We start from the raw sequence: 25,672 nt of genomic DNA on the forward strand, positions 1-25,672 counted from the left end.
CTCTTGCCTTCTTCTCTTCCAAACATGCCACACTGGTCTACCTGTCTCTGGTCCCTCCTGGCTCACTCAATCCAAGCCAGCCGCCACCCTGAGCTACCAGTTGTCCGGGGCTGGAGAACATCACGCGAAGCTCATCAGAAGGAACAGACAAGCTTCCCTCTCTGTCATCCTGTCCCTCACTAAAACTCCGGCCTCCTTCCAGTGTGAATGACAAGCACATTACCTGTTCAGGCACGTGTGCAAATCCATCAAATCCGTGCAGCCATGACTGAGTCATTACTATATCCAGGTATTACCAAAAGCCATTATTACTGGACTCTTGACTTTGACTTATTCTCTAATATTTGTACACATTTCAGGTGAAGACCTGGTTAGTAGCCACTGTAAAAATACAACCCCTTACCTCTGCATATTGTGCTACTGAACTGGCTTCAACAGCATACACTCTCCTAGCTCCAGCCTGAACAGCAAAAAATGACAGTATTCCGGATCCGCAACCAACGTCCAGAACCACCTGGAAGGGAAAGCGAAGACAAGAGGGGTGAGAACACGAACTCTGAGCCTCGCCATCAGACCTAGTGAACATACGAGCTTAGCGACTTACAAGTGCTCTTACCTTGGCCAAGTTATGAATCTCTGTGAGCCTTTTTCTCAGAGGTTTAATGGGGTTAGTAATATCCACTTTTTAAGTTTGGCTGTAGGATTAATGAACATAAAGTGTGTACGAAGCCCTTGGCATATAAGTGGTGTTTTTCAAACCACTGCTCCTACTTTCAAAGTTTCTTTGTAGCATGGACTGCTTTTAGGGCATTTAGGGCCAAGGAAAGTAAAGGGCCATGAGTAAGCTCGCTTACCCAATCTGTTAGCACCAACAAAATGAAAACTGTCACCAGTTCTTATGTTTTGTATATAATTTTATATACATAAATACATATATTCTTTTTATTTATTCAGAAATAATGGAAGATAAAGTCTTCAAAAATCCAAAAGTGAGGTATGTGCTTGCTTTTTATCCAGGCCCCTCCATGAAGTTGGGGAGGTTTATAAATGGAAGGTAAAAGGGTATTTAGACACTGGCCATGTGGAATCTCCAGATACTTTTCTTCTATTCTCTGTGTTCAAACCTGGGACTTCAATCAAGAAAATCACCATTCAGTTGTGCACTCACAAGCACAAGGGCCCAACATCTGGACAAACACGCTGAGAGCAAGAGGTCGATGGCGTGTACTGGGTCCCCTCCCCAAACACTGCCAAAGCCAGTCTCAATCTGATGATTGAGATTTCAGTCCACAGGGTCCCTGGCGCATCGATGACTTTGACTCATAGCATCTTTCAGCACCAGCTTTGAGCAAAACATTTTGATTGGCCCCAAATCCTCACAATAAACATTTGAGCAAATGGCATTATCATGTCTGCTTTAGAAATGACCAAGGTGAAGTTCAGAGACACTGACCAAGCAGCCCAAGTTCAACTAGCAGCAGATAGGGGAGTAAGGACTTGAATCTGGGCATTTCTGCCTTCCAAGCTCATGTTCCATAAAACCATACACTGTTTACTTAAATTCATCTTCATAAATCTGACATTTTAACGCAGAGATAGCAAAAGCAATGTTGGACAAGGAAACGAAGTATTACTTAGTATTACTTTTTGCAGGAGACTTAGAAAAAAATTTTTCTTTTAACTTGATAGAAGGTAAATTTTCCCAAAAACTAGGATCTATCAAGCCGGTGTGTGCGTGCATGTCTGTGTGTTTTAACTGCAGTGCCACACTGTGCTGACACAGATACTCTGCCATTATTCTGAGAGAGCATGCTGTTAGTGACGGGTTCACAGCGCTCACTTATATTAATTCTAGAACTGTGGCTGTATTCCATACGGTTTCCTAGGGTTTGGGTAATTAGGAGCATTACCAATTTAAAATGTCACCCAGGCTCTGGAATTTGCTGTTGGGCTGTCTATGCTTTTAGAAATACCAACATTCTCTTCCCTCATCCTCCCTTGGAAATACATCTTTACATGGGCCCTGCTCCTTTCCGAGAACAGCTATGACTGCTCTTTAGGGAATGAAGGCCATTAAGGTGGACAGTATAATTGACAGCCGCCTCCCCTCCCCGCCCCAAGGATACACCAGATCCAAAAGAACCTTTTTGGAACCTTAATCAATAAAAATGTAAAACTTAGGATTCTACGTTCAGTCCAAAGTATGGATGCAAAATTATACAATGGAAGTTGCACCTGCTTGCTCTGGTGACAGGTACCCCAGAAATGTGTGAATGATGTCTCTTTTATTATGGTGCTATGGACCTGTGGACCTTTGGACCATCTTAGGACAGTGTTTTAAGTTCTCTCGACACTAGAGATTAAAACCAAAGTAATATTTGCCACTAGGAGAGAGAGGAGAATGGTAGCGAGGAGAAAGAGAAAAAGGTCAGAGATGGGAGGGAGCCTGATGTACGTGGTTCAACCTTTGTCAAATTAGTCCATTAATAGACCCAGACCATATCTAGAGAAGAGACGAAAAATTACAAACTATGGCAATTTTCCAAATACCTTATTTCAATATCTAATTTCAGGCCAAAATAACCTTATTTTATTTGGTTTTTTCCAATCAGAGCATAGGCCTTGGAAACGAGTCTGATCTTTTGCTACCTTATCCCGATAATGCCATCTGCTTTCCACTTGTGTATTTAAAAAATTAATAAAGGGATTTTCAGTCTGGGGCCGAAAGAGAGAGGATGTGGAGTGAAAGGAACATTGTACCTTGTCTATGTACGCTACGGAACACTGGGGAAAAAGCTTTGGAGAGCTTAGAATAAATTCTCTGGTGAAAAAAACAGAGGCTGAAGCAAATATTTAGCCGGTAATGGAAATGTATTATCCTTTCCAGCTGGGGTTTCTAACTCTGGGAGAAGAGTGGACGCTAGCTAATACAGACAGGGCTTCTAAAGGACATCCTCCTGACACTATCTATTTGCTCATCAAGCCTCCCGGGGGTGGGCAGTGCAGAGCTGATCCCCATTTTCTTAATAAGGTGACTGAGGCTTGGAGACACAGCTTCCATGCTGATCAGCAGCAAAGCTGGATAGTGCTCGGCCTCCACACCATCGTGGCCTTTCCGTGGAGCAAAAGAAGAGAGGAAAGGGTGCGCTGTATAGAGATGAAAATCTGATCAAAGCACACTCTGAGTAGACATCACCAGTGGTGCCACGCAGCTAGGAGGAAGGTCTCCGTCTCCTTGGCGTGTTGTCCTTTGGTCTGAGCAATCCAGCTGACTGACCTCCCTGGCTTCTTTTTCTGTAAATGTTCTCTCAGCAATTGCCTGCCTTTCCCTGATTCTGGGCTCCCTGGTGTACCATCCCCTGCTGTGGAGGCAGCTGACAGCCCACCAGAGAGGTTCATGCTCTCTTGGAGCCTGGACTCCATTTCCCACCGCCTTGAATCTCCACGTGGCCATCGGACCACTTTGGCCCAACGGAGCATGAGGAGGAGTGACCAGTGTCCGGGGAAGGTGACTGAGGGTGCACTGTGCCTTCCCCCCACTCTCTGCTCCTCATGCAGCGGCCCTGCAAACCACCTGCTGGAGCTCCAGAGAGCCTTGGGTCACCACTTTGGGAAGAGCCACTCAGAACACAGTGGCCATGGCATGAGAAAGAAAGATCTTACAGATTTTGTTATGTTAAACCACTGAGATTGAGAGACTTTTTGCTTTGGTAGTTGGCTTACAGCTGGGTGAAAACCCTCATCTCATTTTCCTAACTGGAGAAGGGAAGACCAAGCAGAGAGATCACATCTTTGGGACACCTTCTCGGCCCTCCCTGGACAGTCGGTCCGGGCTGGGCTCTCTGCGCCCGGTCCGCAGCTCCTTAAAGGGCACTTACTGCATGTAAGTAATACTGGAAGTATTTCCTTACATGCTTGCCTTCCCTGCTGAGCCTGTGAGCTCCCCAGAGACAAGAATCACATCATTTCTCTCTCAGCCCCTAGTACAACAGGAAAACAAAAACCATTCATAAACACTTGCTGACTAAATGACTGACTGCAATGACTGAATAGGGCAGTCTCCTCATTCCAGCACTGCTTTGAACTATCTCTGGCAAAGGCTTATGACTCCTTCTAGCCATTTAACTCTGGGAGTGTTCTTGCAGGCAGAACTAGCAACGGAAGAGGCTAAGCCCGGGATGCCCTCGCCTTATTCAAGTCTTTTTTATCCTGAATCATTTCACCCAAACTTACCTTCTGCTTTCTGGCTTATTTCTTATTTCTTGGCCTCTAAGCCACCTCCCAGACATGACACTTACTGTTTTCCATCATGATCCCTGTCCTTCCTCCTTGATTATGATCTCTTGGGTCACTCTTGTGACCACCAGAAGCAGGCCTCTTGGAAGGTTCCATGTTCCTTTCTGCCACAGGGCCTTAGTACATGCTGCTCCCATTGCGTGGGGTGTGCCCCATGGCACACTCTATGATATGAGTCTACGGAATATATATATATTTTTTTTTTAATTTTTTTTTTTTTACCTACTTGGTGCTCATTGTGCCAGATCTCTCCTATTTGCCCCTCCAGATCTGTGCTCCACTCTGTTCCACCTTCTCTTTGTAAGGAGCCTAACCTACGTAGACCACACCAATGACTTCCTTGCTATGGGACTCTAGGTGGGAGCAGCCAAGAGAAAGGACAAGAGGAAGTCAAAGTGAGGAGAGGGAGGTCAGATGACTTATTCTTCTGGTTTCGTCCTTCCTGGGTCTCCATGGATTGGATGTCCCCTCTACCCAAAGCCACAGTTCCTAATGGACTTCCATCTTTACGGCTATGACCATCCTGCCTGGTCTCCACTCTCACTAGTGCCAGGCAGGTCCACTGCTGCCTTGTGCTGCTTCCCTGAACTCTGTGCACAACTTGGAATACAGTCCTGTTATCTACCTCTCCTAAAGCCTCCTGTTGGGTGTGCCATCGCTTTCCTGCAGAGTACCTGGCTGAGCTCCAGCTCATCCTTCAGATTCCAAATGTCTCTCCATGAGAGAAGATGTCCCTCCTCTTTGCTCCCCTCTCCCGAGAAGTAAAGTCCTCCTATTGTATGCTTTCTTATCATCACCTCCTCGTGGCCTTCCTGTATAACACTCACCACAGTTACAGTGAGTATTATTTGATTAATGTCTGCTCCCCTGGATGGTAAGGTTGATCAAGGGGCAGACCTCCATCAGCTCCTCACCCACTACTGAATCCCTGATAATAGCTCAGGGTCTGGCATGTGGCAGAGACATTCACTAAATCTCTGTTGACCAAACTGGACACATAAATATGGTGTCTCACTACCACAAACAGGGAACCAGTTCATGACCCAGAAAATATTACCTCCTGAGAAAATACTTTCTAGCAGCATAATACATCCTCTCCAATCTAGTGATCTGAAGCATCCTTCAAAGGGTGCTTTTTTTTTTTTTTTAAATATTGCCATATTATCATTACACTATGATCCAGCTGGCTTTTGTGGACAACACTCCTCTGGAGAGAGAATTCATCCTCTGCTGCCCCTGGATACACAGGCAGGAATTGAAGACACGGCTAATTTGGGGCTTATATGGGGGAACATAAGAAAATGCTGTGAAATTCCCACCAGACTGAAGAGGGAAAAGTCGGCAACTGGTCCATGTAATAGTGGCCAAAAATTCTGAGTATTTGTAAATAAAGTTTTGAAAAATATTAAAGATAGCGTCATCCTTTTGCTTATACAGATGATTTTAATTACATGCTCTAGTGGCTTTCCTGGGCAACGAAATCCTACAAAATGTTTGGACAGGGCTAAAAAAGCTCCAAGTGGGTTCAAAGCTCTTTATTTGGATTTACCAGATTAAAACTAATGAGGAATCTCTGGGTCTTTATGGAAGTGTGAAACAAAATTACTCTTGAATAATGGAGGAAAAATAAAGTAAACATGTACCATTTGTTTTATACTCATTATGTAGCTGTGCCTGTATAGTACTTTAGTAGGCATCACCTTATTTACTTGTGATGACAAGTCTATAATCAGAGCACTGTTATTTTCTCCATGTTGTAAAGAGGCTGAGAATCCGATGAAGTTCAATTTGTGTACTTAATAAATGGCAGAAATCGAAAAAAAACAAAACCCGGCAATGTCCCTAATTCAAGCCCTGTGCTCTTATCACTGCCTTCACTTTCCAGTTATGTTAGTCCTTGTGCTGCTCGGGCTACAGTAATACTGGCCACATGCAGCCTTCTTGTTTGCTCCAGCATTTTTGCAATTGTCTTCCAAGAGTGAGGTCCAGACCATCCCATAATCCATTCCTTGAGTTATGCCAATTGTTATTTTTTATGCATTCTTTCTTTCTTTCTTTGCTTGAGTGTATCGATAACTGCTCTGAATTATAATCCCTTAACTGTAAGTTTTCTTTGCCCAGTACACCTAAGCTCTGTGCCCAGCCCACCTGTCCACTTCCATGGCTAGCGTGCTTCCTCCAGCCAGCATCTTATCACAAGGCAGACACTCCCACCAAACCGCGCATGGGGATACGAGCCCCCGGTGCTCTCGTAGCACCGTGCACACTACTGTCATTGCCTGCCACGGACCATCTACCCTGTAGACTGCACCCGACTCTGACAGTATCCCAACTCTTGACTGACAGAGGGACTAAAAAGCTTCTAGGCGGTAACAGAATAAAGGAACTGCACCATCTTTTGTGGTCAGAGAAGAAAAATTCCAAATCCTCTCAAGACCTGCAGAAGACATCCCTTAATGGCCTTTGCTGTGAAGACTTAAATCCTGTACAGATAATTAGCGCTTTCATTACGGTTTAAGAATCCTGCCGTGATAGCTCCTTGTAAGACAGGATTCTACATCTGTTGTGCATTGCAAGTTGGTTTCAACCAAAGAGTTGTCTGTATTTAAATAATGCATAATTAGTGCTTAGGAACCCTTGCTTCATCCTGCTTCGTCTCCTGGCAGGGGCTAGATAAACCCATCACCAATCTTTTAACCGCCTTTTCACCAGTTCTCCCATGATTATGGCAAACACAGTATGTTATCGCTCTTAATTTACCTTCCGATGCTTAACCCCTTCGTATGCTGCCAGTGGTCTCGGAGGAGCACACCTAGCCCTAAAGCTTTAGACACTCACCGGACATCTACTAAATGTCTCATGTTACCTGCCATGCCAAGCACTGCGAGGTGCTGGAAATGCAGAGATGAAGAACAGAGAAAGAAACGTCTGAGAAAGAAGCACAACAGTGTGTTACAGTGGCCATGATCGAATGACATAAAGGGCACACCGAGAATATGAAGGAAGAATATTCCAGCAAGGAGTCTGGAAAGACTTCGATGAGGTAAACAGAGCAGTGAAAATTGTAAGTTGAGTCAATGTTGTGCTCTTGGCATTGAGGGAGTAAGTGGAGCACCTGTGAATGGCAGAGCCAGTCACATTTAGGAGACAGGAAATTGCCTCAGGAGATTTGTGTGCTAGACGTAGAAGGAGGGCCGTGGCTGAGGCTGAACGTGGCGTAACCCAAAGCTGGAGAAACTGGCAGATATTGGTCGCAGACAGTCTTACGTACAAGACCAAGACCTTGAAGTGGATCCTGAAGCAAAGAAGAATCTTAGAATGTTCTAACAGGAGAAATTTTTCATAGCTGCATTTTAATGGCATCACACTGGTGGCATGCATTGGAGGGCACAAGCTCAGAGGAAGCAGAGCAGATCTACGTGGTTCCTTACCAACATCTGTCCCCTCTTCCTTCTGATCAGGACCCCAATATTAGTATTTACCCTCCCGTGTGCAGCTCACCATCCCCAGCCTCAGGGAGGGATCCAGAACCATCTAGCACAATCCTAGCTGGTTCCCTTCCTCTTGCCGGAGATGCCTTGAGGCTTGGGTGTGTGATTCGATGTTAATGATGAGACCTGAGAGGGTATCTGCTGGTGGCCTTTGGGAAAAATTTCCTCCTCCCCAACACAGACACACAGAAAAAATGCCTTTTCCTTTTTTGGATGTGGTTACACTACAGTGTGATGTTCAGAGTAACTGAGTTATAATACCCTGGAGTCCTACTGCCTTCAACTGTTCTAGCCAGCTTGGGTGGGGAGCTTCTCCTGGGTAAAGCCAAAAATATTTTCACTCTGGTCCAAGGAGGAAAACTAACTGGAAGCCTGGCAACATTCCACAAAAGGTACGCTGAGAAGGAGAATTAAGAATGAGCTGGAGGACCGAGGGGAATGGAAGAGTTACAAAAATGCTAAGTTAACAGAAGCTAAAGGATGTGGAGACTGGAAGGGAAAGGAAAAGTTCTTGGTTGACTCCTGGGTCCCTGGCCGGGGTGGTATTTATAACGTATTTGGGTTTTGCATCGTGCCATACTGGAACACTCGCCTTGCCGTTTGCCTGGCGTGGCCCTAGACATTGCTTGTGCTGATCCTCGACGGCTGGACCCATGTTGCATGGCTGCTCCTGCTGCGGCTCCAGCCACCATTGCCGAAGGGGTCTTTGTGGCGGTTCCACTCCTTCCTCAGCTTGGTCATGGGTAGGACAAAACCGCTCTCCCCACTCAGGCCCCACGCATTTTGTTCCGTGCCTCCTGCCTCAGTTTCCTTGTTGCTTTTGAGGCATGAGGCAAGCACTGCAGCGCCTGCTTGGCCCTCATGCACATGCCCTCGAAGTGCAAGGGTGTGGCCACCCCCTGGAGGTGAACTTTGACCAATGCACAATGGTGGCCAAGGGACATGTCATTCTCTTCTCCCTGCAGACGAACTGTGTCGAGATAAACCGAGATAAACCGGCTTCATGCGGCCTCCCTGAAGGCACCAAGCAACCAGTTTTTCACAGCACTGTGGCGAGCTCTGTAATGTGCTCCGATTCCCCCTCCCCTTCCTTCCCAGCCTCGCTCCCCCTCACTCGTGCTTTCCTGAGGTTGCCCACCCTGATAAAGATGAGCACTGAAGCCTCTAATCTATATCTAGGAAACTGAGGCTAAGAAAATTATGGAAGTTATATGAAATCCAATATGTTTATTGGCTTTTTTTTTTTTCTGTTGTTCTGTCTTTACTGGGGATCTGACACTTCTGAATGTTAAACCCAAACCACCACTGAATCTGAGTGTCTGTCCACAGCTCAGATTTAGCAAAGTGAAAGGTGGAGCCCGAGCTCTAAGTTTCTCAGAGCCCGATTCCTGGTCCAGTGCTAGAAAAGATCAGGTTCTAGTCAGTACTTATAACTGCTTGTGAACTGATTGTTGGGCCCTATGAAGCTGCTTCTTAGTGATTTTGTGTTTTTTGTCTACTTACATTCTTATCCTGGAGAGCAGATATTAAAACAAAGTCACCTACTTTAGAAATTATTGTTGTTGCATAAAGCGTTCTAATTCTTTAGCAAAGTCAGTAGCTGCTCCTGATTGGTCCTTTATGCATGGCACTGCCCTAGAAGGAACAAGAAGTCTTAAAATTTCAACCCCAGAAACTCTCTAACATGGCCTGCATCGGGTGGGCGGGCAGTCCATCAGGCAGAGATTAACAGTAAGATAACCGATAAAACCACAGCAGTGAAATATTAGTCCTTCAAACCCCTCTCCTTCTTCTCTAGTTCCCGCACATGCACAGCTGATGCACTGACAATATCACCTTAGCAATCTGTCCCTTCTTTAATGATTTTGCAGAAGTGGCATCTGGTATGATGGTCATTAGTGCCATTTACCAACTATTTCTGGTTCTCCTTATGTGCACACGGTAGAATCTCACTCCTTATTCTTTAAAGTGTGGAGTGACCACGTGACTTCGTTCGGCCCATGTACTGTGGTCAGAAGCACCCTCCCCGGGTTACTTTCGGGTGGAGGGCTTAAGAATGGGGGCGGAGGGTGCCCAGTTAAGACTCAGGCCTCTCCCCATGGTGCATGTGGAGGCTACTCCTTCAGTCTGGGTCTCGGGGTGAGAATGACACAAAGCATGGCCCTCAGCTGACCCCTAACGGATTAAAAGATACCTGAAGTTTTTTATGCCACTGAGGTCCGGGGGTTGACTGTTACAGGAAGAGAACCCCATTACCCTAACGAGTCCGGGTGAGCCATATCTTCAAAGTGCCAGCGATCTTGGATCTGGATTCCCTGGTGACACCGGTCTGCAGCATTAAAATCCTGTGCTAAGATTCTGCCCATGGTAGGTCGCTAAACTCTTAGAGCCACCATATAAGGGTTCGTACCCCAACTGAAAATTAACCTCAAACAAAGTAAGGGCACACGTCACCATCTCCAAAGATGCAGAGATGGGCTTTGGGCACAGATACCTTGGCTAGAAGTCTGTCTCTTACATTAAAGCCCCCAGCAACCTCGTTCCCAAATGCCCTAAAAAACAAGCAGTCTGAGACCATTGTTTATTCAGTCTTTCTGGCTGTCCCTGGAAGCTGCATTTTGCTTTCATACCCAATGAAAGCATCTTCCTCTGCTGACTCTGGCATCTTTTCCCCTTACTACTTCAGGAGCAGATTCCATTGAAACTCGGGAGAATCCTGGCACAGACATGCCATCTGCCTTCACAATCACATTCAGGAAATCTATGCAGAGGCTCCTGTAAGGCTTCAGCGGCCAAAGAGATCAGTTAAGACTGAAGCCCATTTCTACGTCTTTCTGTTCACCTCTACCTCACAAAATTAATCCCCGGGAGAAGCTCTTCTGATACATGACCCAGCATGAACCTTGGCCTCTACACTGGGTTGAAAGTGTCCTCCATAATTCAAGTCGACCTGGAACCTGTACGTGTGACCTTGTTTAGAAATAGGGGTTTTATACATATATTGAGATAACAACATACTGGATTATGGAGGGCCTAAAAGCCAATATCAATGCCATTACAGGAAGAGAGAAATTTACACACAGAGACACAGACACATGGAGAGAAATCCCACATGACAACAGAGAGAGAGACTGGAATGATGCTTCTACACATCCAGGAGCACCAAGGATTACCAGCAGCCACAAGAAACTTGGAAGAGATGAGAAAGGATCCTCCTCTGGAGCCTTCAGAAGGAGCATGGCCCTGCTTACACCTTGACTTTGAACTTCTGGTCTCTAGAACAGTGGGAATAAACTTCCATTGTTCTGAGCTACGTAGTGTGTGGTTATTTGTCACGGCAGCCCCAGGAAACTAAAACAGCCTCCAATGTCCAAGCCATAGGGAAAAATCTGCATTACTCAGATCGCTCTACAGACATGTAGATATGGACAGAGAGACCTGAGTTGGCACAGAGCTACCCTTCAGCAGCTGTGCACCCAAGAGCAAGGTGCTCAGACGCATGTGTATTTGGTCCCTTCATCTGTACTGTTAGACTAACAAGATAGATCGTACTTGTTTTCTGTATGGTGCAGAGGGCATCTGCCATTCTTTTCTGCCTCTCAGCATCTGAACCCCTTCCTGGGTTTGGAAAGCGCCCCACTTCTGAGGCAGCACCAACCTCCCCGTAGGGAAGTGGAAGGGGCCCAATGCTCTCTTCCAGCACCCTTGCGGCTAAATCACAGGCATGACTGAGGTTCTGCCAAGAAGATGTACTTTGCAAACAAAGCTCAGAACAAAGACTTGGGGATGCCCCAGCCCAGATGAGATCACCGCTACCTCCAGATTCCAGCACGCCAGAGGGAGGTTCTCAGGACAGCACTGGAGGGTAGCCCCAGGGGAAGGCTGTGCCTCCACAGCGCCCAGCTCTGGTTGCACCTCTGTCTCTCTGAGTTTAATTCTACAGCACAATTTTGGAAATGACTCTTGGTCATGTAGCCTCCCCACCTAGTGTCCAATGAGCCAGTATCTTTTAAGGAAATTCTTTTCTCTTTTTTTCTCCTAAAGTCAGCAGCTGACGACCCTAACACCCAAGTACTATGTGAGATGAGATATGTGAAGCCCCTAGCGGGAAGCCTCGGTTATTTCCTTTATTCACACCGCCCTACACAGCACTGAGCAAGGATTTTGCTGTCAACAGGTCAAAGACTATGCGCAGGGTCAGGAAGTAGAGGATTTAAAGAGGAGATTTCTTTAACTGTGATACATCTACACAATCAATAGTATTCTTCCTTAAAAAGGAGATCCCGCTGTATGCAACACCATGGATATATCTGGAGGGCATTCGCTAAATGAAACAAACCAGATACAGAAGGACCAATACTACATGATTTCACTTATACTCAAGTATCTAAAATAGTCAAACGTATCAAAAGCAGAGAGTAAATGCTGATGGCCAGGGGCTGGGGTGAGGGAGAAACAGCAAAGCATTAGTCAAAGGGTAGGAAGTTCCAGTTATGGAGATGAATAATTTAATTCTTAAATCCTAGACACCTACTACTGTCAGCCTAATGCCTGCAGCTAACAATACTGCATCACATACTTAAAGGGTTTGCTAAGAGGACAGATCGTACATGAAGTGTTCTTATCACAAAATAGTAATGAATAAAGATGGTAGGACAAAACTTCTGGAGGAGATGGATATGTTTGTGGCATGGACCACGGTGTGTCCCGACATCTCCGAAGTCATCCAGCTGTACGTGTTAAGTGTGCATAATTTTTTTGATGTGATTCATACTTCATTAAAGAGGTTTTTGGGAAACAAGTAAGGAAGCAAGAGCTGTTTCATCACACGCAGACAGGACTACTGAGCGGGCCACTGCCAGAGCCTTTGTTCCCACCGATGATGAAGGTCAGGCCTCATTAGCCAGCCGGGTTAACCAAGGGTGTGAGGCATTTCAAGGCAGGAGGAGAATTTCAGAGGAGGAAAGAGACAGACTCAGGGACCTTTGACCAGGCTGATGATAAGCTCACAGAGAAGAAAACTCACACGGAAAGGACCTGGAGCTCAGGCTCTGCAAATGTGAATAGCGGCTGACCATCCAGGCTGGTTGTTTTGCATGTTTGTTGTTGTTATTGATGGCTTTTTTTTTTCCAGCCTTCAAATCCCCAAATCCCTTCTGCCTAAGCCAACTGCGTATTTGAATGCACAAAGCAGCTGTTGCGATGGGGGAATTCTCTCCTCTGTGAAAATGCTGAATTAAAAAAAAAAAAATGTAATAAGCTCCCGGCTCCTGCTTATTCTCCAGTTTCCAGCAACTGGTGCCCTGACAAATGAAGTGTCAAAACATTTCCAAATTAAAACCCTACAGTTCACACAGCCCCGCACCCTCAGCAGGATGGACTTCCCCTGCTTGGACCCAGCACAGGCTTGAAGAAACTAAAAATAGCCAGACGGCAATTAACAGAAACTCTGAGGAGGGGAAAGGGGTGGGTTCCAACAGGGTCAGTCTCCTGGATGGATTCCAAATGGAGTTCTCAGCCAGCAGTGCTCTGGCCAAGAAAGGATTTTCATTAAAACTGCACGGAGGAGGCAGAATAGGAGGAAAAACAAAAATCAAGATTTGAAAGGCTGAAGCTTACAACAGAGGTAGAAACCACGGCACCATCCACAACACCATGAGTGACGAAAGTCATACTTCCTACTGGGGACTGAGTTCCTCTCGTGGGTGACTGAACACTCTCTAAGCAATGTGTCCTCTTGACCTTGCAAGGACTCCAAAAAGCAGTCACGACTCTAACAGATAAGGACATTAAAGCCCAGAGCACGTAGACAACTCACCCAAGAGCTCAAGACCAACGGGACAAACCTATGGCAGGTGCATGGGGCGTGGCCAGGCTGCAGTTCAAAGCCAGTTTCCAGGCTCTGGAGCTTGACCGTAATCCGTGTGCCAGGCTGCCTCATTCATGCACGAGGCATGGGGACAGCTAAATGAACAAATGTTTCCACACAAAGCTTAAGCCCAGAGAAACAAAATTCTCCTTTGGTAATTTCAGTAGTACCTCTCAGGGCTTGTGGAGGGAGGCAGCCTCTAACGTAAGATTAACTGGGTTCCAATCCTGGTCTTTTCATTGACTAGTTGTCTATAATCATGGACATTAACACCATCTTCAGGGCTCAGTTCTTTTATTCCAAAAATGGCAATGACTGGCTCCTGGGTGTCTCAGTCTGTTAAGTGTCTGCCTTCAGCTCAGGTCATGATCTCAGGGTCCTCAGAGCAAGTGTTATGGTGGGCTCCATCCATGCTCAATGGGGAGCCTGCTTCTCCCTTTCCCTCTGCCCCCTCCCCTGCTGACACACTCTCTCATATAAAAAAATAAAATCTTTAAAAAACAAAATAAAATGGCAATGATGCTAACCTTTATCTCACAAAATTATAATGAAGATCAAAGGAAGCTGCTATAGACTGAGTATCTGTATCCCTCTAGAATTCAAACTCGGAAACTCTGACCCCCGATGTGATGGTATTTTTAAATTGAAGTAATACAAACATAGTGTATTATTAGTTTCAGAGGGAGCGGTCAGTGATTCGTCAGTTGCATACAGCACCCAGTGTTCACTACATCATGTGCCCCCCTCAGCACCCATCCCCCAGTTACCCCAACCCCCCAGCTCCCTATCCTGCAGCAACCTCCATTTCTTTCCTACAATTTGGAATTTTGTATGGTTTGTCTCCTCTCTGATTTCATCATTTTATTTTTCCCTCCCTTTCCCTATGACCCTCTCTTTGTTTCTTAAATTCCACATATAAGTGAAATCATAGGATAATTATCTTTCTTAGATGAACTTATATCACTTAGCATAATACCCTCTACTCCACCCATGGCATGCAAATGGCAAGATTTCATTTTTTTGTTGGCTGAGTAGTATTCCATTATAGATAGATGGATGGATGGATGGATGGATGGATGGATAGATAGATAGATAGATACCCCATCTTCTTTATTCATTCATCTGGTGATGGACATTAGACATCTGGGCTCTTTTCATAGTTTGGCTATTATGGACATTACCGCTATAAACACCGGGGTGCACGTGCCCCTTCAGACCACTATATTTGTATCTTTGGGGCAAATACCCAGTAGCGCAATTTCTGGGTCACATGGTAGCTCTATTTTCAACTTTTGGAGAAATCTCCTTACTATTTTCCAGATGACTGCCCCAGCTAGCATTCCCACCAATGGTGTAGGAAGACTCCTTTTTTCTGCACCCTGGCAAACATCTGTGGTTTCCTGACTGGTTAATTTTAGCCATTCTTACTAGTGTGAGGTGGTATCTCATTGTGGTTTTGATTTGTATTTCCCTGATGCCCAGTGATGTTGAGCACTTTTTCATGTGTCTGTTGGCCATTTCCATGTCTTCTTTGGAGAAATATCTGTTCCTGTCTTCTGCCCATTTCTTGATTGGATTATTTGTTCTTTGGGTGTTGATTTTGATAAATTCTTTATATATATTGGATACTAACCCATTATCTGATAAGGTATTTGCAAATATCTTCTCCCATTCTGTAGGTTGTCTTTTGGCTTTGTCAACTATTTCCTTTGCAGGGCAAAAGATTTTTATTTCAATGAAGTCCCAATAGCTGATTTTTGTCTTTGTTTCCCTTGTCTCTGGAAACGTCTCTAGCAAGAATTTACTGCGGCTGAGGTCACAGAGGTTGCTGCTTTTGTTCTCCTTTAGGATTTTGATGGATTCCTGTCTCACATTGAGATCTTTCATCCATTTTGAGTCTATTTTGGTGTGGTACAAGAAAATGGTCCAGTTTCATTCTTCTGCATGTTGCTGTCTGATTTTCCCAACAACATTTGTTGAAGAGACTGTATTTTTTTCCACTGGATATTCTTTCCTGCTTTCTCAAAGACTAGTTGACCATAGGGTTGAGCTATGGGCTCTCTATTCTGTTCTATTGATCTATGTGTTTGTTTTTGTGCCAGTACCATACTGCCCTGATGATGACAGCTTTGTAATAGAGCTTGAAGTCCCGAATGGTGATGCCACCAGCTTTGGTTTTGTTTTTCAACATTCCTCTGGCTATTAGGCATCTTTTCTGATTCCATATAAATTTTAGGATTATTTGTTCCAGCTGTGAAAAAAGTTGATGGTAGTTTGATAGAGATTGCACTGAATGTACAGATTGCTTTAGGTAGCACAGACATTTTAACAATATTTATTCTTCCAATTCATGAGCAGGGAACGTTTGTCCTTTTCTTTGTGTCTTCCTCAGTTTCTTTCAAGAGTTCTATATTTTTCTGAGTACAGATCCTTTACCTCTTTGGTTAGGTTTATTATTAAGCATCTTATGGTTTTGGGTGCAATTATAAATGGGATTGATGCCTTAATTTCTCCTTCTTCTTCCTTAATTTCCTCTTTTCTCTTGATTTCTAAGCAAATTCAGATGCTTTTATTTTTGTCGTCATTGTTGTCTGATTGCTGAGGCTAGGACTACTGGTACTATGTTGAATAGCAGTGATAAGAGTGGACATCCCTGGTGTGTTCCTGACCTTAGAGGAAACGTTCTCAGTTTTTCCCCACTGGGAGAATGATATTCTCTGTCGGCTTTTCATTTATGCCTTTTATGATACTGAGCTATGTTCCCTCTATCTCTGCATTGTGAAGAGTTTAAATCAAGGAAGGATGCTGTGCTTTGTCAAATGCTTTTTCTCCATCTATTAAGAGGATCAACTTTTGGAGGAATCTCCATACTATTTTCCAGATGACTGCCCCAGCTAGCATTCCCACCAACAGTGTAGGAAGACTCCTTTTTTCTGCACCCTCGCAAACATCTTTCCTTTCTTTTATTAGTGCAGTGTATCACATTGATTGATCTGTGGATGTTGAGCCAACCTTGCAACCCAGAAATAAATAAATGGTTATGGTGAATAATCTTTTTAATGTACTATTGGATCCTATTGGCTAGTATCTTGGTGAGAATTTTGGCATCCATGTTCATCAGGGATATTGGTCTGTAATTCTCCTTTATGGTGGTGTCTTTGGTTTTGAGGATCGAGGTAATGCTGGCCTCACAGAATGAGTCTGGAAGTTTTCCTTCCATTTCTGTTTTTCAGAAAAGCTTCAGAAGAATAGGTATTAATTACTCTTTAAATGTTTCGAAGAATTCCCTCGGTAGCCATCTGGCCCTGGAATCTTGTGTGTTGGGAGATTTTTGATGACTGCTCCAACTTCCTTGCTGGTTATGGGTCTGTTCAGGTTTTCTGTTTCTTCCTGCTTCAGTTATGGTAGTTTACACTTCTCTAGGGATGCATCTCTTTCTTTCAGATTGCCTAATTTGTGGCATAGAGTTGCTCATAATATGTTCTTATAATTTTATTTCTTTGGTGTTGGTTGTGATCTTTCTTCTTTTATTCATGATTTTATTTATTTGGGTCCTTTCTCTTTTCTTTTTTGATAAGTCTGATAAGTCTTATCAAAAAGTCTTTTTTGATAAGAATCTGTTCCATGAAGTCAGCTGTAGCGGCAAAGGATTCCATTTCCGTAGCAGAGTGGTGCAGAGCCTGGGTGGAGGAAGAGGAGGAGGAGGACGTGGGGTGCTCTGCTCTCCAGAGATCCACTCTCCTCCTGGCTTCCATGATCTTTTTTTTTAATTCTTCTTTAACTTCCTGGGTGACCCATTCATTCTCTAGTGGGATGCCCTTTAACCTCCATGTATTTGAGTTCTTTCCAAATTTCCTCTTGCAGTTGAGTTCCAGTTTCAAAGCATTCTGGAAATATGCAGGAAATGATCCCAGTTTTTGGTGTCAGCTGAAAACTGATTTGTAACCTAGTATTTGATCTCTTCTGGAGACTGTTCAATGTGCATTCTGTGTATTCTGTTGCTTTAGGATGGAATGCTCTGAATATATCTGTGGAGTCCATCTGGTCCAGTGTGTCATTCAAAGCCCTTATTTATTTGCTGATCTTCTGCTTAGATGATCTGTCCATTGCAATGAATGGGATGTTAAAGTCCCCTAATATTATCATACTGTTATCAATGTGTTTCTTTAATTTTATTATCAACTGGTTTATATAACTGGCTGCTGATCTCTCTCTGTGATCTCTCTCTCTCTCTCTGTCAAATAAATAAATAAATAAAAATCTTTAAGAAAGATACAAATTGAGTACCATTGTGATACCTGTAAAGTCACTGTTTCTGTATATTGTCTCTGTTCCTTTCTAGGTCTATGTTCCTTTTGGGCTCTCTCTTCACTTAACGGATCCCCTTTAATATTTCTTGCAGGGCTCATTTAGTGACCAAAATTCTTTTAGTTTCTGTTTGTCCTAGAAGCTTTTTAACTCTCCTATTTTGAATGACAGCCTTGCTGGATAATGTATTCTTGGTGGCACATTTTTCTCATTTAGCATCCTGAAAATATCATGTCAGTCCCTTCTGGCCTGCCAAGTCTCTGTGGCTAGGTCTGCTGCCAATTCATTGTTTCTACCCTTGTAGGTTACAAACCTCTTGTCCAGACCTGCTTTCAGGATTATCTCTTTGACTCTGAGATTTGCATGCTTCACTATAACATGTTGAGGTGTTGACCTATTTTTTTTTTTTTTTTTTGAGAGGGGCTTCTTTGTGCCTCTTGGACTTGAATGCCTGTTTCCTTCTCCAGATTAGGGAAGTTCTCCTTTATAGTTTACTTCAATATACCTTCTGCCCATCTCTTTCCTCTTTTTGTAGGATCCCAATTATTCTAGTATCATTTTGCTTTATGGTATTACATATCTCTCAAATTCTCCCCTTGTGATCCAGTTGTTTATCTCTTATTATCAGTTTCTTTATTGTCCATCATTTCATCTTCTATATCACTAATTCTTTCTCCTGCCCCATTTATCTTAGCAGTTAGACCCTCCATTTTTTATTGCCTCTCATTAATAGCCTTTTTGATTTTGACTTAAATTTTAGTTTTCTTATTTCTCCAGAAAGGGATTCTCTAGTGTTTTCTATGTTTTTTTCAAGCCCAACTAGTATTTTTATAATCATTATTCTGAAGTCTAACCCAACATCTTACTTATGTCCATACTGATTACGTCCCTGGAAGTCAATATTGCCTCTTGTTCTCTTTTCTGCGGTGAGTTTTTCTGTCTTGTCATTCTTTTTTTTTTTTTTTTTAAGATTTTATTTATTTATTTGACAGGAAGAGACAGCAAGAAAAGGAATATAAGCAGGGGGCAGTGGGAGAGGGAGAAGCAGGTTTTCTGCTGAGCAGAGAGCTGATGCAGGGCTCAGTTCCTGGACCTGGGATCATGACCTGAGCTGAAGGCAGACGCTTAACAACTGAGCCACCCAGGCACCCACCCACCAGTTTTATCATTCTGTCCAGAAAGAATAGATGAACAAGAGAACAAAATACAAAATACTAAAATGGCAACGACCCCAGAGAAATGTACACAAAACAAATTAGAAGAGACACAAAACAAACAAAAATTTCTGTTTAACAGAGGGAGAATATAATCATGTGAATAGAACAGAGCAATACACTGGATCCTATGTGTACCCTGGTCTGTTAGAAGAAACTGCATCCCAAAATTGTAAAGAAAGAAATATATACATATTATGTGTGTATATATATATGTGTGTGTGTGTGTGTATACATATATGTATATATGCACATGTGTATATGTATATATATGTATATATACATATATATGTGTATATATATACACACATATATACATATATATGAGATATATATCATATATATATACACACAAAAATAAAATCAAATACAATGGAAGGCTAAGATGTAACTATAAAATTAAAAATTAAAAAAGACTTTAAAAAGATTTGAAAAAGTAAAAAATATGTTGACAAGATAAGAAAAACAATTAAAATGAAAAGACTGAAGAATCATGAAGGGAAAAAACCATGAATTCTATACACTATTTTCCCCTTGTGTTGGAGGCTGGCAGTTCTATGTGATTGGTAAACTTGGTCATAGATGGATCTTCTTGCTGGTATTCTGGGGGATAGCCTGTTGTGCTGTTCTCAGGAGTCACTGTGCCAGGCAGAATTGCACTGCTCTTGCCAGGAGGCCAGGCTGAGTAAGTGGCTCCTGATTGCTCAATGTGGCTTTTGTTCCCTGAAGTCTTTCCATGCCACTTTAGAGGACGGAAATAAAAATGGCAGTGCCCTGATCTCCAGCCCCGGAGTCAGACGCTAGGGGCCCCACTCCTCAGTGCACCCTCAGGGAAAAACAATCATTCCTGTCTCCCTGGGCTCCCTCCACACTCTGTGTTATCTGGTCTGTGACTGACCATTTCTATCTCGGGCACACGACTCCACTTTGAAACTCCAAACCCTGCAGACTCCTGTGGCGTGCCCCCATACCACTCACCCTGGGGGAAGAAGGTGGGGTCTTGCCAGTTCTGCCCTTGTTGGGTCCCTGATTGCAGAGTGGTCACCCAACCATGCCAGGGTTTTGGGTTTATAGCAACCTTGAGCTGAAAGCCCACTCCTGGGCTCATTGATTGACTGCCCCTGGATTCCCTGCTTTGATGCCTGGAAACTGTGCCACACTCAGGCACCCCGGTCTTCCTGTGACCCGGGTTCCTGAGACCACACTGTCCCATCTAGGATTCTGCCCCACTTTGCCACCTGAGCACCTTTCAGGCAGGGAAGTACCTCACCAGAGCAGACTTCTAAAAGTTCTGATTTTGCTCTCTGCTATATCACTTTCTGGTACCCGGCTTACAGAGGCTCCCTCCCCCTGCAGTTTATCTTGCCTTGTTTTCTCTTCTCTGTACCTCCTACCCTGCAGAAATTGGTTGGTTTTCTATTTGTAGACTGCAGCAATTCTTCTCTTAGGTATCTGGTTGAGTTCACAGGTGTTCAGAATGATTTGACAGCAATCTAGCTGAATTCCTGGGACTAGACAAAACTAAGGTCTCCTACTCCTCTGCCATCTTGGAAATTTCAGTGTGATAGTATTTGAAGATGAGCCTTCGGGAAATAGTAAGGTCACAAGCATGGAGCCGTCATGATGGGAATTAGTGCCCTTATAAGAAGAGACATGAAAGAGCTTGCTTCCTCTCCTTCTGGGCCCTGAAAGGATATAACAGGAAAATCACTACCTATAAGCCACGAAATGAGTCCTAGTCAGACACCAGCTCTGTAGACACACTGGTCTTGGACTTCTTAGCCTAATTTCACCAAGAAAGAATATAAGGGTTTAATGACAAGGTGGCACCCTCCCTGGACTCACAGACTGGTCTTCAGAGTGATAGAGCAAACAGAAAAGGATTAAAAAAGATTTTGGATTTTTGGTGGATTTGGTAGAGTCAGAGTTGGGGTGAGCAGCCATTCTAGATTGTCTAGGGATGAGGGGATTCTTGAGATTAAAAGTGGGACAGTTAGCTATTTCAGTTTTCAGAGGGGAGGGGATATTTACTACCAGGAGAGGTCAGTACTGGAAAAAGTGTACTGACCTACCTGTTTCTCCTTCACAGTAGGAGTGAGCCGTATACCTCGTGACACTGGGAAGCAGCACTGAGCATGCACAGTTGCCCTGCTCGCCCTGCTCAAGCATGTGCTCTTTAGTTCCCTACATGGGCACTTGCAGGGCAGGCTCGGGGCTTATCCAGGGAGACTGGCTGTTCAGCATACAAATGGGTGGAAAAATTCAGTCTGTGGGGGAAAGAAATGGGAAGCTTTATTTGGCCACAGGTCCAAGCACTGTTCTCCAATCAGCACTAACAGCCATAAAGCTGCTATTATTTCTACCTGACATCTGTGTCTATTTCTAAATTGGTTCAGAACTCAGAGGGGGAAAGAGATATAATTAATTATCAGCCATGTGATTAATTATCACCTTCATAAACCCCAACAGATAGAAGTCTATTTTATTTCACTAGCAGACAAACCCCTTTCAGGCTGGCAGAAAAAGGATATTTTGCAAAATCAAATGAGGTTACAGATATGAGTGACCTTAAAGATGATCTGGTCCAGTATCTTCATTTTTATAGATGAAAAGATACACAAATGAAATGGTCAAGTGGCATAATCCATGTGAAAGTCTGTGAAGGCCTACGATGCAAATTATTCATATGACTGGTACTTTGGGAAGCAGTCTTTAGATGCTATAACCCCAGAATTAAAAGCAGATTATAGAAATATAGAAAATACATTACAGGTAATAGAAAATAGGTTACAGATTAAAACTAAGCAATTTTAGAGGCAGAGAAGTTTCCCTAAACAAAAGAATTACCTCCAGGTAATTCTACACAGCTTCAAACTGTGTAGAAGGGATCAATATTTTAGAGTTCTTATTGTTTGTTTTAATTAGCAAAAAATACCTTTGGTCAGTAAGACTACTTACCCACAATCCTGAATACCAACTAGAGTGTCAAAAGAAATAAGTGTTTCCCCTCTATCCTAATCCTGCACACCTGCCGTAATCAGGTCTTCCTTGTTAGGGATGTTTACTTCCTATCTGTTAACCAGGCAGGTCTCACAGGCAAGGCAAGGGTCCTGGGCACCTCAAGACATAAGACAAGAAATAGGAGACCTTGTGGCCAAACACAACCATTTCTTATCTTGTCTTTGCTTCCTACCATCGTCCTCACTCGCCAGAGTACCTAGGTCTGGCTTCTGGCAACTGTCTGATCCTGGGTCAGTGGGAGAGAGTCTGCCACACTCTGTCTCTCCCATTGAATAGAGCTATGAAATCGGGACAACATGCATGAAACAGATACTTGACGACTCTGAAAAGTGTACAGTAGCAGGTGGACTGGGAAACACCAGAATTCAGAATACTACCAAACTGAATCCTCTACCCCATCCATAGTCTGAAAGCAGCACATCAGAAATGGGAACCAGGGTACAGACCAAAGAGCTCCTGGAGATACCGTTTGGGCTCCGGCATCAACAAAGTAAACTGTAATCTCAAATATGGAGAAATACTCCGGTTCTCCCTTCCTCTTCTGTTTTCTTTCCCTTTCCCTCTCCTCTCCCTCCTTGTTTCTCTTCTGTGTTCAAGCCCCCTGTGGTCTAATGGTAGTGACAGGATCTGTCTACACGAGCCAAAACCATGAGGGAGGGGAACCCACCACTGCAGTCAGTGGTGGTGTCATCCCCCAAAACCTGAGACCATCCCCCGCTGCCTTTTTTCTTTCTTTGTCCTCTTTTTGCTGGGCCAGTGCAGGCCAAGTCACAGAAATGCACGACAGAGTGAACTTTGTGGCCAGAGACTGACAAGTGATCCCAGGGAATTAGAAAGTACCAGGGAAACCATGGAGAGGAAGGAGCTTGGCAAAGCAGCTCCATAAAGTTTTCTTTAAAAAAAAAAAAAAATTCCTGGGCTCACCATCTATCTGTACATGCATGAATGTGATCTTAATTTGCATTATCAGTCCTTTGAGAACTCCGTCCGGGTGCCAGCCTGACCACCAGGTGACACACATGTGCAGCTTGAAATAGCACTGCCAAAGCCTTCAAAAAAACTTAGCTGACGTAAGAACCAGAGCTCTCAGAAGGCCACCTAGGGGTGTGGAACTCGCAGCCATAACGTAACCAAGTTGAATGACAACAACAACAAAAATATCAACATTCTCCCTAGGCTTGTTTCATTTATTTATTTGTTTGTTTGTTTGTTTATTTATTTTTAAGATTTTATTTATTTATTTGAGAGATAGAGATTACAAGTAGGCAGAGAGGCAGACAGAGAGAGAGGAGGAAGCAGGCTCCCTGCTAAGCAGGGAGACCAATGCGGGGCTCGATCCCAAGACCCTGGGATCATGACCTGAGCTGAAAGCAGAGACTTTAACCAATTGAGCCAACCAGGTGCCCCAACATTCTCCCTAGGCTTAAATAAGACCTAGAATCTCAGAACATAATATTCAAGATGTACAGAATACAACCCAAAATTCCTTGCCATAAGAAGAGTCAGGAAAATTTCAGTTTCCTTGGGAAGGACAATCAACTGAAGCTAACAATAACACAGATGTGAACATTATCTGACCAAACTATGATAAGAAGCTCCAACCAGCAATCATGAACACTGCTGAAGCCAATGGGTAAAAGAGAAAGTCCCAGGCAAGAAACAGATGACATAAACAAGAGTCAGGTGGAAATTTTGGAATTGAAAAATACAAACAAACAAACAAACCAAAAAAGACACCATCTCTGATGGGCTCAAGAGCAGAATGGAGATGACAGAGGAAAGAAAGCCAGTGGCAAATGAACTTCTAGCTGGGTGGCCATTTGTAACTACCTTTTCCTGCATTTTCTGTTTTAATTAACGACTGAGGCATAATAAACCACATCAAAATATAGTGCCCTAACCTGGAAACAATTTGTAATTTCTCTCACTTCCATGGGAGGGCTGGACAGCTTCTCTGCTGGTCTTGCCTACATACATTCATGTTTCCGCATTTAGCTGGAAGGATGGCTGGACTGGTGGCCCAAGATGGCCCCACGCATAAGAGTGGCAGTTGGTGCTGGGCTTTGACTGGTGTGTCTCAGTTCTCTTTAAGCAACCTTTCAGCCTCTGGTAGGCTAGACTGGGCTCCTTCATGTTATAGTAATCTCAGTGTTCCAAGAGGGTGAGGTCTAGAGCCACAAGGCCCCTTAAGACCTCGGGTCTGAAATCTATACAGCGTTAACCTCTGTCACAGTGTTTTGGTGAAAGCATATCAGAAGGATAGCATAGAGATAAAGGCAAAAAAAAAAAAATCACACAATCTCTTGATGAAAGAGAAGCTATTAAGACTTTGCAAATCGGGGCATCTGGGTGGCTCGGTGGGTTAAGCCTCTGCCTTCGGCTCGGGTCATGATCTCAAGGTCCTGGGATCGACCCGGCATCGGGCTCTCTGCCCATCGGGGAGCCTGTTTCCCCCTCCCTCTCTCTGCCTGCTGCTTTGCCTATTTGTGGTCTCCCTGTCTGTGTCAAATAAAAAAATAAAATCTTTAAAAAAAAAAAAAACAATCTTGCAAATGGGCGCGGACACAGGGAACCATGAGTCTTTAGGATCATTCTCTCCATGTCACACCACACCCTTTCAAGGGAGTTAGTGCTACAAATATCGAAGGCCATGGCCTGCAGTTTCTATGGCAGTGGAAGAGACAGTGAGACTCAGACAAGGTTAGTGTTTTGCCCAAGATCACACAGCGTGTCCGGAAGAAAACATAAAACTAAATCCCAGGACTATGGATTCCACCGACCAGTCCTCACTTCTTCTTCTTCTTCTCCTTTTCTTAAAAAAATATTTTATTTATTTATTTGACACAGACAGAAAGAGAACGAGCAGGGGGAAGGAGAGAGGGAGAAAAAGACTCCCCACTGAGCAGGGAGCCCGATGTGGGACTCGATCTCAGGACCCTGGGATCATGACCTGAGCCGAAGGCAGAGACTTAACCAACTGAGCCCCCCAGGAGCCCCAAGTTCTCACTTCCTGAAAGGAGCCACACGGTATTTTGAAGGCGGGCTATTTAAAAGGTGGAAGAATAATGGGCAACCCTGGGTAATGTGTTAGCAGCCATTCACTGTTCAGATCCATTTTGTGAAGGAAATCACGCAGGCACTTGTGGAGTCCGTGAAAAAAAAAAAAAAAACTGAAGTGAAGAGACTCGATAAGAGCTATTCATTATGTAGCAAGAGAGGTCCTGACCCGTTCAGGCCTCCCAGACCTAGTGCGTTCAGTCTCTTGCATTCCTGGCACTCAAAGCTTAATCTCTCCATGGAGGCAAAATTCACGTAATATAAAATGGACCATTACTCATTTTACATGGTAAAACTCAGTGTCATTTGGCACGCTTACCAGGTTATGTAACTGTTGTCTGCATCAAGTGTCAAGACATTTCTATCAGCCCAAAAGGAGAGCCTGCAGCCATGAAGCGCCGCTCCGTATTTCCTCC

General features: G+C 44.0%; 1 protein-coding gene across 4 annotated transcripts in view; it reads right to left on the reverse strand.

The window, feature by feature from the left end:
* Positions 1 to 25,672, reverse strand: part of LOC132024852 (histone-arginine methyltransferase CARM1-like) — a 247,794-nt gene that overhangs the window by 81,583 nt on the left and 140,539 nt on the right. For all 4 annotated transcript variants that reach the window (XM_059411943.1, XM_059411941.1, XM_059411944.1 and 1 more), the window contains exon 5: positions 404 to 514. In XM_059411943.1, the coding sequence (XP_059267926.1) occupies positions 404 to 514 (111 nt within the window). The remainder of the gene's footprint in view (positions 1 to 403; positions 515 to 25,672) is intronic.

This window comes from Mustela nigripes, chromosome 9 (genome assembly GCF_022355385.1).
Source record: "Mustela nigripes isolate SB6536 chromosome 9, MUSNIG.SB6536, whole genome shotgun sequence".
Lineage (NCBI taxonomy): Eukaryota > Metazoa > Chordata > Mammalia > Carnivora > Mustelidae > Mustela > Mustela nigripes.